This window comes from Mya arenaria, chromosome 11 (assembly GCF_026914265.1).
Source record: "Mya arenaria isolate MELC-2E11 chromosome 11, ASM2691426v1".
NCBI classification, from domain to species: Eukaryota; Metazoa; Mollusca; class Bivalvia; order Myida; family Myidae; genus Mya; species Mya arenaria.
Window position 1 is genome coordinate 7363571 of NC_069132.1, and position 17506 is coordinate 7381076.

General features: G+C 35.6%; 2 protein-coding genes across 2 annotated transcripts; both read right to left on the reverse strand.

Moving 5' to 3' along the window:
- Window positions 1-1159: 1159 nt before the first annotated feature.
- On the reverse strand, window positions 1160-2600 carry LOC128207385 (uncharacterized). The gene is made up of 2 exons (XM_052910268.1): window positions 2320-2600; window positions 1160-1885 (listed from the first exon to the last, which is right to left on the reverse strand). Exons 1-2 carry the CDS (start codon window positions 2597-2599, stop codon window positions 1740-1742), a joined length of 426 nt encoding a protein of 141 aa, XP_052766228.1. The 5' UTR covers window position 2600; the 3' UTR covers window positions 1160-1739.
- Window positions 2601-9945: 7345 nt separating this feature from the next.
- On the reverse strand, window positions 9946-13358 carry LOC128208974 (short-chain collagen C4-like). Its single transcript, XM_052912749.1, has 2 exons — window positions 13028-13358; window positions 9946-12744 (listed from the first exon to the last, which is right to left on the reverse strand). The coding sequence occupies exons 1-2, from the start codon at window positions 13221-13223 to the stop codon at window positions 12173-12175; spliced, it is 768 nt and encodes a 255-aa protein (XP_052768709.1). The 5' UTR covers window positions 13224-13358; the 3' UTR covers window positions 9946-12172.
- Window positions 13359-17506: the final 4148 nt, after the last annotated feature.

Genomic DNA, 17506 nt, shown 5'->3' on the forward strand with positions numbered 1-17506 from the left:
TTAAGGATTGTTGGGATAAGAGTGAGGCTTGTGCACATAAACTGGTTTAAACCCCCAGTATATTTACATTTTATTGACCGTTCCAAGGCAGTACCTAACAATTCTTGAAAAACATACCTATTTTTATAAATATAGTATGTATGCACTGTGCTGTTTGTGGAGTTTTGTGCTGTTCTTCTATGTTTCTTGTTTGTGATTCTGTGATCTATGTCTTTGGCGTTTGCCCAGTGCCACTTAACCGGGTTTATGTTTAAACTTTTTGCTACTGAGCTTGTTTCTGTAGCTTTTTTGCATAAATATTGTTATCTCAAAACAGTTCGATTTTTTGTGTGATATGAAAACAACCTAATATATTCCTTAAAAGTCCTTCATGTCTCTGAATAGTCCTTATAATGATACGAGGGCTGCTTCGACAGAAGACAATGAGAATACACACGGAAATGAAACCATTCTTTAATCGGTGGTCAGACAGAAGAAACAATTAACATTTAGATAAACTCTAAAAACAAACTGTAAATAATAACTTAATATACGTCCCATTCCAAAAGGGCAGAGTAACGGCTTATGAGAAAATTGAGTTTTGTTACATTGGTGAAATTTAATAAATACCAAGAAATTTCTGACATTGTTGTTCTTCTAATAGATAAACATACTTAATAACGAAACAAACGTTGTCAGAAAAGAATAATGTGTTTTGGTTACTGAAAAGTAGATAGAAAAGTAAAGAAACACGTGTAAAAGGTAGCATACAACACAAGGTTCTATGCTTATTCGGGTATGGAAAACGACTGCAGCGTTTGGTGCGGATGTTACTCTTCAATAGGGAAACAGAATAAATAGGCATATGATAAACTGTTTTATTTAACGCCTATTGTAGACAGAGGAAATATAACTTAGACTGTAATGGTACCTTTCTACTCCACTACACGCCAACAAATATGATCAGTAATAAACGCTTAAAAAAGCAATGTTGTAAATATAGTTAATATTAACAATTGTAAACCTAAGTTTTGCTTTAGAACAAACTTTAGTTAGCATAGATCAATTACATGGATGCCTTTTATTTTGGCTTACTGAACGTCATAAATCATCTGTCATTAAAAATGAAATGCTACAACAATATAAACCAACAACATATATCAATAAATTCAACATCGGTTTCGAACAAATGGAAATGATAAGTAGGGTCTTTAATACTATTATAGGATCAACAACAAATACTTATAGGCTTGGTCTAATACTCTTTTGCAAACCAAAAACACTCTATCAATGTTGATTACGAAGACGGACTGGACTGTATGATTTCAAAACAATTTATTTGGAGCACACTACACACGTAAGCTCTCGACCATTCACATAAGGCGGACAAAGTGAGGAGGCACCGCATCGGACTTCCGTCAGGTAGAACAGCTTGGCATCATTACCAGATTTTCCGCCCAAAACTGCTTCCGGATCAACATCTAGACACACATATTCGGTAGCTACAGTATGATCGTAACTCCCACTGCTTAAGTAACCATGGTATTCCATAGTCCAGCCATCGAGACAATGTCGACTGCCAGGAATCATTATGATGGTAGGCCGTTCAGTTCGACAAACAGCGCATGGCGGATCCTCATCAAGTAATTCTCGACCACAGAAATGTTGTCGACTTCGATGGTAAAACTCGTATTCAGCTCCGTAGACAAGTCCGCCGGCTTGTTCTTCGTCGTTATACTTGTTCCAAGATGGTTGCTGTGTTAAACACAGGTAGTTGGCAGCTCCACCTGTGTGTTTATAGTGTGACCCCGCAACAAGTCAAGTATATATAGTCTCTGTGCCGTTACCAGGAAATGAAGAACTTCCCACCTAGTATAAGTTGAACCATCTTCTATTGATTTAGATTCTAAAACACAAACATGGCGGTCAAATTCAATGTTATTGAAAAAGGAAAATAATGCATGCTCTAGAAAGTCAGGTTTAGACAAAGATTTAACGATTTTTAAAAAGAAAATAATATCATGCTCCATGTTAATACGTATTTATATGTCCTTTTTCAAATAACTGTATCTAGATTATTTTTTATACTGACATGATTCTAACTGTTGGGCTATGTGTTAAGTATACATGCATATTTTTTCATGACGATTGAATAGTTTTGCGGCTATATGCTAAACATTGTATACCGATATCAACAACGAAATATATGAAATTTATGAAACACAGGTTTAAATCACTTTATAGGAAATGTAATAATTTATGAAATTTAATCCGATGTTTAATACTTGTTTCGTAGTTAGCCTTGCGTGATATTAGTGTGAAAGCAACAAATAAACTAACTTTTTATCTGCTCCTTTAGATCACTGATGGCCGATGTTTGAAGGTTGTTTTCCTCAAGTAAACGCTTCGTCTCTCTTTCAAGTTGCTCAAGCTTTTTCAGCACGCCAAACTCGTACTCGAACTTGTCAAACGAAGGTCCGATCTCCGCGCACAGGGCGGGCGGTAGCGTTGCCAATCCCAGAGTTATCCAGGTAAGGAATGCCATGTTAATATCTACTTGTGCGACAGGAACGGCCGTTTTTATACATTTTACACACACCTTTTTCTGTAATATTTCCATATAAGAATAGGTTTAGAATGTTGTGTACAAGTATGTCTTCTGGTATTGGAAAGAGGGAAACAAATGCAATGACAAATTGTAAACAACATGAAAATACTTAAACGCAAAAAGAAATTTAGATTTCCTTGATATTAGACTTTCAAAAGTTCATCTCTACTAAGCCTGCTTTGTTTAAAGCGATGCTTTTGTTGTCGACTGTGAATAGTTTTACCGGTGGTAAACACGTTGCAAATAATTCAGTTTATTGTCAGGTGAAGATGTGAAACAAAGTATTATGTTTCCTTCTTGAGGCACTAGGAAGGGCACATGTTGCGAAACATTGAAGACTTGAGAGGCTTGTGAAACGTGTTTATCTCGCATTTAATATATGTGGGCCAATTTTCCTTTAAGGTTTGAGGATGATATGTATAGTCATTTAACAGTTCAAAATGTTGATATAGGAGTTGGATAGTTATAATTTCAATACAAATAATGTATGCATCCTTTTGGCAGCAATAAATATGTTAAATTGATAACAAAAGTTGAAAATATATTCTATCAATGCAAAAAAAACTCACAAAAAAGGTCAAACCTTCAATATATGTAATATACGCTTTTACGGATGTGTGCAAAGTCTATATGAATAACCAAATGACAGTTCGGTAACTATATAAAGCGTAGAACTTTGTTGTCACACGAAATTGCATAATACACAACAATAATAGATATACGATAAAATCTCAACGGTGATATATCGTCATTATTACTAAATCACATTATACATAGAAACAGAAAAAAGAAGGGTTTTTTTTCTTCTTTTAACATATGTCTTTTTGTTCATGAACTTCTAACTTGTCATTAATGAAGGCACTTTCATTTTCAATTTTATATCGTTAGCCTTCGTGCGTTACAAAAGCTTCAGACGTGAGAGTAATATATCTGAACTTCATGCAGAATATTGGGTATTTCAACACAACCAGGAAATAATTATTTGGATAACTAAAATTCAATTTCGTGAATTGCAAAAAGTTAAAGTCTTCAAGTTAAGACATATATGAATGCCGTAGAAAGAAAAAAGATTCAAAGTCTTGTGCGATTCTACAATCCCAGAACAGTTGTCGAATCGTCGCTATTTATACAGAACAAAAGTGACATAGGTTAGAGTTTTTGATATGGTATTGATACAAGTATTTGGTTGTCGGTTATAGTATGTATATACATTTGTATGGAACGGTTCTTATTTGCAGTGATTAAGTACTTTACGCTAGAGGATTCAGGGAGCTTCACCCGGCGCGCGCCTCCTCTAAATCACCCAAATTTCATTTCAGTGTCAATTTTGGAGAAAAGAATAAGTTGAATACGCTCAAAATGCAGTATTTCGAACTATTATGTTTCTAGGGGGAGTATTCCGAAACCAACCGGCCGACATTTAAACCTATTTTAATTTCAGTTCTGAGGTAGGTGCTTTGGCAAGAGGTTGTGCACGTGGTCCATCTGGTATTCTTGAGTTTTGATCCGCTGATTTTAAAATCAATAGGGTTCTACAAAGGGAATACACATAATATGACCAACCTCTCGACCAACTATAAGGATCAAAGGCCCAAGGTTACACAAGTTATCAAAGCTTTTTGTGTTCAACGTCACCTCAACCGTGATCATTGACCTTCTGGTCTTTGAATCAATAAGGGTCATATGTTGATAATGCCCATCCTCTCTACCAAGTCTGAGGGTCGTTTGCCCAAGTTATCAATGGACAAGGTGTAGTTAGCAGTGTTATACGTTTGGTCACGAGCTTGAGCTTGTGTATTAGGAGATGTCAACAGTGTTAAACGTTTGATTACGAGCTTTAGTTTGTGAACTAAGAGACGTTAACAATGTTACACGTTTGATCACGAGGTTGTGCACTAAGAGACGTTAACAGTGTTACACGTTTGACCACGAGGTTGTGCACTATGAGACGTCAACTGTGTTACACGTTTGACCACGAGGTTATGCACTAAGAGACGTTAACAGTGTTACACGTTTGATCACGAGCTTGTGCACTAAGAGACGTTAACAGTGTTACACGTTTGATCACGTGCTTGTGCACTAAGAGACGTTAACAGTGTTACACGTTTAGTCACGAGCTTGAGCACAAAGAGACGTTAACAGTGTTACACGTTTGTTCACGAGCTTGTTCGCTAAGAGAAGTTAACAGTGTTATACGTTTGATCACGAATTTGTGAACTAAGAGACGTAAACAGTGTTATACGTTTGATCACGAGTTTGTGCACTAAGACACGTTAACAGTGTTACACGTTTGATCACGAGCTTATGAATTAAGAGACATTAACAGTGTTACACGTTTGATCACGAGCTTATGAATTAAGAGACGTTAACAATGTTACACGTTTGATCACGAGCTTATAATCTAAGAGACGTTAACTGTGTTATACGATTGGTCACGAGCTTGTGCACTAAGAGACGTTAACAGTATTATCATTTAATCACGAGCTTTTGAACTAAGAGACTTTATCAGTGTGACATGTTTGATCACGAGCTTTTAAACTAAGAGATGTCAACGGTGTTACATGTTTGACCACGAGATTGAGCTTGTGCACTAAGAGATTTTAACAGTGTTATACGTTTTATCAGGAGCTTGTGCACTAAGAGAGGTCTACAGCGTTACACGTGTGATCACGAGCTTGAGCTTGTACTCTAAGAGACGTCAGCAGTGTTACACGTTTGATCACGAGCTTGTGGTTGTACATTAAGAAGCGTTAACAGTGTAATACGTTTGACCACATGCTGGTGAACTAGGAGACGTTGACAGCGTTATACGTATTTTACATGGCATCCTTTGCATGGGGCATGAAAAGTCTTGCAAGTTTTGATAATTTTGTGTTGGTCAAGATGGTATTAATGGCAGTGATGCAGGGTACGGTGCCTTCTAGGAGCTATGTTTTTTAAAAAAAAATCCCATAGGCGTTCCTTCAACGTCGCAGATGCACGTATTGGAAGCAGTGTGTTTTATTTTATCACAAAACACGGGAATATACAGATCGATCTCATTACCTAGTTTTACACACACATTACTAACTATGCCTGAGCTAAAATAGGGCGTACGTTTTTAGATTCATGGCTTAACCAGGTGTGAACAAATATAGCTTTTCGCGTAACACCGTAATAGCATGATCAAAACTGGTTTGGTCAGTTGGTAGGGGGTGTTGTTTAGCGCGGGAAAGTGACATAATTTAGCAGGTTTTATTAAGCGTTGGCAATTTCTACCAAACTGCTGTACGGGCAACAAGAAGTTTGATTTACAATTTACTTTAAAGCTAGATAATAGTATCCTGATACTCCTTGACTATTCAAAGACGATAGATACATGTATACATATCGTTTATTTATTTAAGTGTGCACCAAAATAGAATTACCTTAAAGGTAAATGTGAATAAATTATGATGTTCGAAACAGGATCCGTTTGTCTCCTATGCCACTTTGTTTTATTGAGGGCGATTGCAATTAACTAAACCAAAAACTGTTTTTATTATACCTCACGTGACCTGCCCATGTTAAATTATCATATATCCATCATGGGTATTTTCGTTCTGCCACACACTGACAGTACGGTTTTGACCAGTTGATATGATACTGTCACATAGCACGCGCGTCTAAAAATATACATGTTTTGGTTTCCCAAGTCTGAGGTGGTAAGCGCTTATTAAAATGTGTTGTAAATCTGGTCACTTTCGGTGTTTGCATTATTTCTAAACGACATTTGCAGCAAAATGACAGCTAATGCAAACAAACAATAATTACAGAATGAATTGATTAAACTTAATAGTTGTGTAATGGTAAAAAAGCCCTCTCTCTCTCTATATATATATGTATATAAATGTGACTGTGTTCGGTATAATAAAATAAATATTGCATGGCTTCCAGTGTGACAGTACATATTGTCAACATTCGGGTAAATATTACCTGTTATTATATTTTGAAGTTTGTCCATTACTGTCTGTGGCTCCGTTACTTTTCCCATCAAATTGATAAATTGCAGTCCATTTCCAGCTCTTCAAGTCTTCTTTAAAACGGCCCACTCTAGTTCATCTAAACTATCATAACGGATTCCTCGAAGTGGTTCTTTCAATTTTGGAAACATATCGAAATCAGGGACTGAAAGATCTGGCGAGTACGGAAGATGATCAAGCACCTCCCAGCCGTATCCCTTCTTTACAATTTTACTTTTGTGAGGTGACGCTTTGTCCTGCAAAAAATAGCGATATGCTGTAAAGGAGTTCTGAGCGCTTGCGGCGTAATGCTGTGCTGAATAGTATCCTAAGAAACATCTTGGAGTACTATTTATTTACTTTTTCTGAAATTAAGCTTGAATGTCTGTTTTCTTATTCATTGTTCCTATTACTTAGTCTCAAAACGAGTTTCAGTCGAAGATATAATTACAATACTTTTTAAGTAGCTTACACATAAACAAAAGGCAGACCACTCTGTCGATGAAAAGTAGGATTACCAAAAATCGTTATTGTACGGTGGACATATGCTACTGGTTAACAAAAAAGTGATTCAATGTATTGTGTATCGTTTGTATGATATTTACCATAAAACATAAAACATGTTTGATGTACGTACCCTCGTAGTTTGAATACATTTCATGTGAGACATGTTTTGGCACAGGGAGAGAATAGTTTCTGCAATAGATCTCGAATCTTCAGTTATAATGTACAGTTCTTTTCTAACGCTAACTGTTCCATAGGCAAGAGAAATTACAAGTTCAGCACGCCTCAACCAAGATTGTTCTGCATCACAATGCCTGTTCCATAAGCTAGATATATTCCCAGTTCGTCACACCTCGAGCAATTGGTTCCGCTTCAAATTGGCTGGTCAACAGTCTTGAGATATTCCCAGTTTATCGGACCTCAATTTAGCTGGTTTTGCATCACATTGACTGTCTCAAAGGCTAGAGAAACTCGAAATTCTTCACAGTTCAACCAAGCTTGTTCTGCATCAGGCTTGATATATTTCCTGGTCATCACATCTAGACCAACCTTATTTTGCCCACATTGACTGTCCAATAGGCTAAAAGTATTTCATGACAAGTTAATCACACCTCAACCAACCCTGCTCTACATCACATTGACTGTTGCATACGGCAGAGATAACTGAAGTTCGCCACACCTACACCGAGCTTGTTCTGCATCACACTTACCGTTGCATAGGCTAGATATATTCCAATTTCACACCCCAATTAGCCTTGTTTAGCCCCACAATGACTGTTTAGTAGGCTAAATGTATTCCATGTTCATCACACATCCACCGGCTCGTGTTTCATCATATTGACCGTGCCAATAGCTATAGATAATCACCTAAGTTCACCACAACTTACCAACTTTTTTTAAAAATTACAAAACGAATCCCCAAGTACTGTTTTTAAAACAGAGTTTAGACTACATCATATCTTTCAGTTTAGAGCGCAATTATAGCATTAATCAACAATAATCATCTGATTTTCGATATTTTCGTTCTGATCTAAACAAAGAATTCGTAATATTGATATCATTTTTCAAACTAACATAAAATCACTAATCAGGTGTAGATTTTCGTATAGTGGAGTTTATTAAAAGTTGCACTCGGACGATGTGCTTTCATAACAACTCCTCTTTAGGTACATGCCTCTCATGCGTTGTGTATGGTGCCTTCAGTGTTATTGTTCTTCGAAGTATATATGTATCTCCGTAATAAATATCAGAACATGGTCTTCAGGGCCACCAATCTGCGGACACTGCTTTGGCAGAATGTATGTGATGATGTCGGAGCGGAGTGTAGTTAAGACAAGCATTTAGCTTAAAGTTTAGTGGCACCACCATCCTCTTGTGCAGACACCCAATCACAGCATGCGCACGGTTAATACATAGTTAACAGTAAAACAGGTTAATACCACACTAATCGCTTGTATAACTGTCCGCTGTTGATGGGTAGGGAAAAAGCCAAACTGTCATTCATAGAAGCACTTTTGCGAAACCGAATCAATACTTTTAATAATGATATTCAAATACGAAAACAAGTCCAAATCATATTGATAAAAATAATATAGTCTCCGACAGAATACTCTTTTACCATAAAACCCGGACAATTCATTATATTAATTCAACATTCATTCAACAGACATATATTACTGTTCATGGTAAACTTTTTCTCGTATACATATATTGGTACTAAAATCAATAACATTTCGGTCAGTTACCTTATCGACTCTAGAAGTAAAATCATAAAGTCGCCGATACAAAGGTCTTTCGTTTCGAAAATAAATAAAGCCATACTTTTTCTAACACACATTTGTCTGAAACCAATAAAACGCATTTTTAATTAAAACTAAATATTCAGTGAAGGGGAAGAAGAGTCCGAATGGGTAGGGATCGTAATATATTCAATGTAGAGACCGAAGGGATGTGTAAGTTTCGATTGTAAATGTCCGTATACCAAAATGTTCCATTTGATCTGAAATACATTAACGTTTGACTGTGCACGACAAACGTTTACATAGGGGTGCCTTGTCTCCATTAAAGCTGAGCATATTGGTTGCTCTAACATTATTTCAAATTTTGCAGAATGAGTTAATTTACTTGTACAATAGCTATACGAATCAATAAATAGTGCCTTTAAAGTGCACGGAAATACTATATAGTGAGTTGGTGTGCTCTCAACTTTCACAAGGACTATGGGTTAGGGTCAGTTTTACCAGTTTAATTGCGTTTTAATGATGACAAAATTAGGAAACATTGTAACTGTTGAATGAATATTGATGTGCAGTTGTGCAGGTAGGTCTTCGCTTGAGTTATTTGTTTGTGTAAATGTCTAAAATGTGGAACAAGACGTTTTTCATATATACGTTCCAAAATTGATATTTTATGGTTTAAAGCGTTACTAACGTTTTAAGAAAAAATATTTTTTCGGCAGTTTCCCAAACAATTGAGATGTGCTCTATTGTGAGTTATCTCATATAACTAAACTAAAGAAATTGATACCAGAATCATCTGCTTCTGAGACAGGAATAAAACAATGTCAAAAATTATAATATGTGAGAGTGCTGCTTTAAAATGTGCAACACCAAGAATCAAAAGACCAAAAGACCAAAACATATTCTTCAAAATGTCAATGTTACATCTCTTTAAGTTAAATACGCAGCAAGAATAACACGCGTCCTTTTATACATAATTATGAAAGTGTTGATAGCTAAAGAGTTTGGCTTACAAATAATTTGCATTTTATAACAAAAATGTTCGACTGCAATCATCAATGACTTGTGGTTTTGTGGTTTTTGCTTCTATTTAAATAAAGATATTTTCATTTTACAGGAAATGAATAAGTCACTATTATTTTACTATTTTATTTCGGGATATAATCAAGAAGCCAAATATGATGAAAAGGTAGTCTGCAACATTCTGGCACACGAAAACATTTATATTGTCGTTATTCTATTCCGTTATAAAGCGAACGAAATCATAACAAATCTGTGATAATTTCTGATTCTTTCGTAAATTTTGCTAAACTCTTTTTTACGCCAAACAGTCTTAAAACGGATTTATGTTTTACTATTTGAAAAAGTGTACCTATTATTTAAATTAAAAAATGACCAGGTTTAATATTTTGCCTTCCACAACCACTTATACAAACTTGTGGTAGACTTACATGCTATAATGCTTTGTTGTTTTTGTAGTAGAAGCCCTATGGTCGTCAATAATCGTCCGTCGTTTTAATATTGGTAATGATGTTAGATTATCGCCATAATTTTATTCATTTTGATAACTATTTGGACATGTGTAATGGTCGAGGTCTTACGTTTGACCTGCCCGTTCAAAAGGGGTAACAGCGATATTAAGTAATAGAACAGAGCAGAACAGAAGTTCATTCGGACATATACAACAAAGCATTTCATCAAACAAATATATACAAGTTTACACAATAATCATGCATGTTTGCATCGTGACAAGGTAGCCAATATCAGAAACAATTCAAGTATAGCTTACGAAATATGGAGAATGGTCACGTGTAGCAATATTGTGAATAACAACAACAACAACAACAACAACAACAACAACAACAACAACAACAACAATAATAATAATAATAATAATAATAATAATAATAATAATAATAATAATAAACTGTACAGCTAATTAATTAGATATATTATGGTATTGCAGGTGGCAAATGGTTACAGCAGTGATTATATACGATCAACAACTTAAACAATAACATTGATTAATAAGTTTCTTCTATTATTTGCCTTTACCGAGAATTAACATAAATTTACATTAGTCGGTTTGCTATTACTACTAATTAGTTGAGTAAATTTTAACATGATAGGTTTTACATAAAGAATACTTTTTAATACAATTTGATCGGAGGTATCGAAACAACTACATCTACATCAAAATAATATTCATCCTCAATTTTCTGTTATGGCAAAATAAACATACTGTTTCAATTCTTGGCAGTCTATTATATCCGTACCTACCAGTTTTGATACGTAACCAATGCGCTGATACACGCAATTGAGTAAGGTAATTTCTGTTGTTTTTGTTACATGACATATATAGATATTCAGCCATACAAAACGTACTATGCATATGCAAGTATATACTTTTAAGTTTCGCACCATTGATAATATCAGCACGCCACTTCTTGTAGAAATCTATCGATTAAAACTGGAGCAAATATTTTGACATTATAATTCCGTTAGATGCCCGGGTTGTGAGGCACTTCTCGCACAAATCCATGGATTTGCATAACAGAAAATAAGTAAAATCTATTAAACTGTTGTATTTTGAACCGATATCGAATAGTGAGCACGTATCTGTTAATATATATCGGAATCTTTTCTATACATTTTGATTTTGAAACTTAACTCGCATATTGAGGATTGATATTTCCCAATAACTTGTTTGAATTGGAATTAAAAATGAATAAGATTCATGTGGATTTTGTTTTTCATAAAAATATAGTGCTACAACACCTGTTTTGTGATTACAATTGCGTACCTAACCGAAAGTCAGATGCTTATTACTGTCACGTTTCTAGATTGCAGAAATCACGCATACGACATTATTTGTACAAATGGAAACATAATCAAACAAAATCACTCAAAGGCCTAGTTCAAACCTTGGTTATCGTCGATCTCTGATCAATGAATATCGATCTGTCAAAGCATAACCGGTAGAGCTATATTTCTTTGAATCCACTCAAATTACAATAAGCCAATAATAAACAAGACACAGACAATTTGTCAACATGCTATGATACCAGGACAAAGAAAAGGGCATGCATAGCTGGTGCTTTAAAGGCCAGATACATTCTCAAACACTACTTAATGATAATTTAGTAGGGCATTAAAGTACTCCTTAACAAAACCTCCATAACCAAAGTGGAGAAACAATGGCCATTTGACACTAAAAGCACAGTAAATTTGTAATGATTGAATTCTCCAGAATCAACAGTACGTAAATACAAAATACTATTGATACAGTACTGTTTTTTCAAATATTGCTTTTTCATACATGTTGGATATTAGCTCGTCTTGAACGGTTGATTCAATACATTCTATTTGGAGCACACGACGCACGAAAGCTCTCGACCATTCACATAAGGAGGGCAAAGCGATGAGGAACCGCATCGCACTTCCGTTAAGTAGAAAAGCTTGCCATCATTATTAGATGTTCCGCCCAAAATTACTTCCGGATCGACATCTAGACACACATATTCGGAAGCTGCATCATGACCGTAATGCCCACTGCTTAAGTAACCGTGGTATTCCATGGTCCAGCCATCGAGGCATTGTCGACTGCCAGGAATCATTATGACGGTTGGCCGTTCAGTTCGGCAAACAGCACAGGGTGGATCCTCATTAGTTATTTCTCGACCAAAGAATTGCTGTCGGCTTCGAAAATCAAACTCGTATTCAGCCCCGTAGACAAGTCCGCCGGCTTGTTCTTTATCGTTATACTTGTTCCAAGATGGCTGCTGTGTTAAACACAGGTAGTTAGCAGCTGCACCTTTGTGTTGATAGTGTGACCCCGCAACAAGTCCAGCATATATAGTCTCTGTGCCGTTTCCAGGGCATGAAGATTTACCCCAACGTGTATAAACAGACCCAACTTCTTTTGATCTAGAGCCTGGGAAATACAAACATTTCGATGAATTCAATATATCTGAATTAGGTAAATGAGCGGGTTATCTAACCCAGTTCTCTTTTTACCTTTGAACCAACGTCAAAACTTTATCTTAAAACTATGTGCAACATCATTAAACCGATGTATTTGTTTCACGTGTACATTTATTGTTTCGGGAATATAAATAAAACATTATTATTAAAACAATATTTTGTTTATCTTTCCGACCTACTTTTGGTTTAAGGTGGAGCCTTTAATAAGCACATTTACTGTGCACAAAACGCACCTGTTATTGTTGTTTGAAGTTCGTTGATTACTGTCTGTTGTTCCGTAATTGTTTCATGAAGTCTCTTTTGGCCAGTTTCCAGCTCTACAAGTTTTGATAATAGTTTATAATCATAATCGAATCTTGATAAACACAGTGGCTCAGTGTCCGCTCCCGATAGAACAAACTGGGCAACAATCATCCAGACGAATATCATCTTTGCTTCCTGAATCTCAACTTCACAATAAGTTCAAATCCCGCTTTTAAGATTCACTGCTTATTTTCGCAAACGTTTATTCCAGGAAATCTGTGACTAGTAAAAGTTCGTTCAAGCTCCAGAGAAAACATTCTCAGACATGTTCTTGGCACATGGGTTTATGAGTTTTGGAATTTGGTATGTACCATTCTACCGTGCGCAAATTAGAAAAAAAAACCTCTTTCTATGTATCCGCTGTTGGCATCTTGTATATGACATCAAAAGCAGCATTAGCAGCATCCCAACCATACTTATTTTTTCATTATAATAAATCCACGTCATCAGAGAAATGTGATGTATTTAATACCTTAGAGTGTGTTTTTTGAGCGAATAATGGCAGGACTATTACTGTTTCTCTTGATAAAAAATAATATTAATCTATAAATATTCGCAAAACTAGGAGCATAATAGAAGGATAAAAAACTAGCATTATTAACACGATTTAGAAAAATAAGATTGCCAACAAAACAAGTAGCAGTCATGGTCAGCGTCATTTCAGTGGATAGTGGCATAATGTGGCAAATGTTGTATGCAAGCGGATGCTCTAAAAATAACTTTTACTCTAGGTCTTAAGAAAAGTTTGCTTTCGTTGAGCATATTTTGCCTATTTATGTATTATAATAGTTGAAAGAAACTTGATAAAGGAGCACGAATCTGTATTTTCATGAAAACTGGTACATGTTTATGTCTCATAGTTTAAACAAGAAGTTTAAAGTGCTTGTCCTTTGCATCGGTATTGAAACAATAAGCATACAATGGTATTATCTTGACTCCAGCTACGCACTTTGATATACACTTGTGCATTTTCTTCTTCCCAAATTCATCATACTCATTGGCTAGGGTCCATTTGCGTATGTAAGTACCATTGGAACTATTTCAGATACAAAGTGTACCTGTTCCAAACGTTCAAACCCTATGACGGCAAGCTAAACCGGAGCAGAATGCCGGGAAATTTACTGGAGAAACTGCATGTCTGTACATGTGCTGTTATCAGGTTCCTTGACGTTATTTTCTTTCATCATATCCGCAGGACGACATACAAATAACGAAGAGATAAGAAGTCCGTATTCTCCCATGTCCACCCGGTTCTACGCGCACGGGACGTATGTAATAAGCATGACCATCGTTTCAACGCTGTAAGGGGAAACTACGATGTCATCTTTTTGTTATCTAACAATTACTTCGAATTTAATTTTCTCTTTCTCGTCGGATGGCATTACTGCTCCTGGTCATAATTCCATCCTTTTAACTAGCTGGCACGGCGCTAAGGAAATGACATGGATGTGTGCTTTGCGTTCATATCTTTAGTCAAAAGGTGAGAGACTTATTCAGCCGAGATTTGTCATAAATTCTTTTTAAATAATTTGACACTACGATATACCACTTGTTATGTACGTGTACTTTGTCAAGTCAAGGAAAGCAAATCGTATTAAAGATGGACTAAGTAGTCCCGAGTTGTCTGCAAAGTGAAAATGATCAAATGTTATCATTTCACTTCAGCCAGAGTGAAATGGTCAAGTTATAATTCACCAATATCTTTTTCATTCTTTTACCGATATGCATGAAATAAAATGTAAAGTAGTACCGTAAATGATATTCCAGAATACTTGCACTCGAAAGATAGCAAACAATACTTTAACAACTACCTTAATATTTACATCCAAAATATCAACCACAATAAAATGAAATGCAATGACTTGTTCTTAAATGTAGTTGAGTTTATTGAAAGCAGTAGTGCAAAGAGATGTTGTTGTGGGTAGATTTCTCTTGAACATGGTACCGGTATTACTGACGCCGCATCCATGTGCAACCTATAAATACTGCTAGCGTTGCTGATAATTGCTGGTATTTGTCTTCAGGCACCGTTTCGCTTTCGTTCATATAAAACACTGAAGCTATTTATACTCCGGAGCCTGACGCACTGGCAATTTGTACGCTACTTTTTACATTTGTGCGAGCGTAAGAGAGACATGGGACTGACAAATGTTCCCTAAAACAAGCATATCTTGATAAAAAGTGGAAAAGCTTGGCGAGAAACTTCTCAACCACTGCGTGGTTTGATCATCAGGTATAAGCCATGGATCCACTTCGAGGGATGAAAGCGATTAGGTTCTAAGTGACATTCAATAAAGAAGCAGATAGAACCTTTTCGCTTTAACCCCTCGACTTGTTCCTGTGAAAGAAATAATTAACATGAATGAGTATTATAAATTTAAATGAATCAATATTTATTATGTTATGGAGCCTCCGTTTACACACACATAACAAATCCAACATCACTAATTTTTACTTGTTTAGGCTAAGCCTGGATTTCATTTTGTGATATATTACGAATATTAATCTGTTGATCTTGAATAGAATGTCTATGTCCTTCGTCGGATACCCACAATACACTACTGCACTATGGTTCGTTTTGTAGCTAAGAAAATCTCGTAATAATAAATAAGTAATGAGGCAGTTTGATTAGTTAAGAAAGGAAAGTTCTGACTCCCTAATATGCACAGACACTTATAATAATGTTTTCTGTTTTCCCGTAGAAAACAAAAGTATTATGGCGAAAGCTGGAGCAACTCGGTACTGCCAGATGACTAAATAATTAAAACCATTTACTTAGACCATTCGCCTGCTGAGACAACTGATAATACAGGGTAATTGTCGAGTATTTTAGCGTAACATGCGATTTCATTGGAAAACAAATTGTCTCCCATGCCTCATACATTTTCATATGAACGAGATTTCTACAGTCGATTTTCCCACGATATGTATGAGAGTAACGAAAGAACGTCCAGTGGTTGTCCACGATGGACTATGTCTTGACCATTTGCTAGTTTGGTTCGTAAAAGTGCAAATGAGTGCGTACTTGTCAAAATGAACTGTTTACTCAAAACAGTTCGATTTTTTGTGTGTGATATGAAAACAACCTAGTATATTCCTTAAAATTCCTTCTTGTCTCTGAATATGCCTTACAATGATACGAGGGCTGCTTTGACGTTAGACAATGAGAATACACACGGAAATGAAACCGTTCTTCGGCGGGAGGTCAGACAGAGGAAACGAACATTTAGATAAACTCTAAATAGGACACTGTAAATAATAACTTAATATACATCCCATCCAAGAGGGCAGAGATACGGCTTTTGAGAAAATTGAGTTTTGTTACATTGGTGAAAATACTACACAATTCATATAATCGCATTCTTGGTCTGAGTAAAAGGATTAAGTTTCTGACTACGCTCCTGTTCCTTTGTTGTCAACACGATGATCTTTCCTTACATTTGAAAATAACCATAGGCAGGCTAGGACCAATATTGAATATGTTGGTCCTAGATGGGAGGAAGCGGGTCACAGGAGATCGTTTGTATTACAATTAAAACATTTTACATATTCAAATTCAAAGAACGAATAACATGGACTTTTAATACGTTATCAAAGGAAACATACATCTCTACAACAACGGACCAAATCCTTAACGCACTGGACAGGGGCGCATTTATGTCGTCAACAGCAATGCGCTAAGAGTAGAAGCGATATATGTTGTAGACCGAACACGACGTTATACAGGTAGTCAGAAGAGCATCATATCGAAATGTTGCTTTTATTGTTTGTATTCTTTGATAATCTTTACGTTAGACGCACTACTTAAACCAAAGAAAATGCAATTTTTCGGAATTTTAAATCCGAAAATGACGCATTAATTATTTAGTGCATTGTTTTGAAATATAAACTCAAATCAGCAATCGAATACGTTCGAAATAAACTCTTTAGGGAATATAGAAATTGCCTAAAACTGAATAGTAGATAAAAGTGTAAAACACGTGTGTAAAAGGTAGCATTCAACACAGGCTACTATGCTAATTCGGGTTATTGAAAACGACTTTAGCGTTTGGTGCGGACTTGTTCAATACGTAGTGCTGTATTCAACAAATAGACAAGAACTTATAAAACTATCTTTATTTGTCTAAGAAGCGTTATGTATAAGACGAACAACTCTTAATATTGAATTATAACAATGATTCATTTTTTTGTTTTAATTTTTGTTCATCCTCACCTAATTTGAATATGTCCATACATCTGTATTCTAATTTACTCATTATTGTATTACCTGTGTTCTCACCATGTGTTCAATTATTATATGTATATGGTTAAGAAGATGATGTACTTTGTACAAGTCTTAATAAATTATCTGTTCTGTTCTGTTCTGTATTTTAACTTTTGGATAGGGAAACGGAATTAAAAGGCATATG

What these genes read in the sequence shown, in the direction of transcription:
- LOC128208974 (XM_052912749.1), bottom strand. Translation starts at nt 13,223, where the DNA reads ATGATATTCGTCTGGATGATTGTTGCCCAGTTTGTTCTATCGGGAGCG. An exon ending in ACTTCAAACAACAATAACAG is followed by an intron (nt 12,745 to 13,027) that starts GTGCGTTTTGTG and finishes TGTATTTCCCAG; the next exon opens with GCTCTAGATCAAAAGAAGTT.
- LOC128207385 (XM_052910268.1), bottom strand. Translation starts at nt 2,599, where the DNA reads ATGGAAATATTACAGAAAAAGGTGTGTGTAAAATGTATAAAAACGGCC. An exon ending in TCTAAAGGAGCAGATAAAAA is followed by an intron (nt 1,886 to 2,319) that starts GTTAGTTTATTT and finishes TTTGTGTTTTAG; the next exon opens with AATCTAAATCAATAGAAGAT.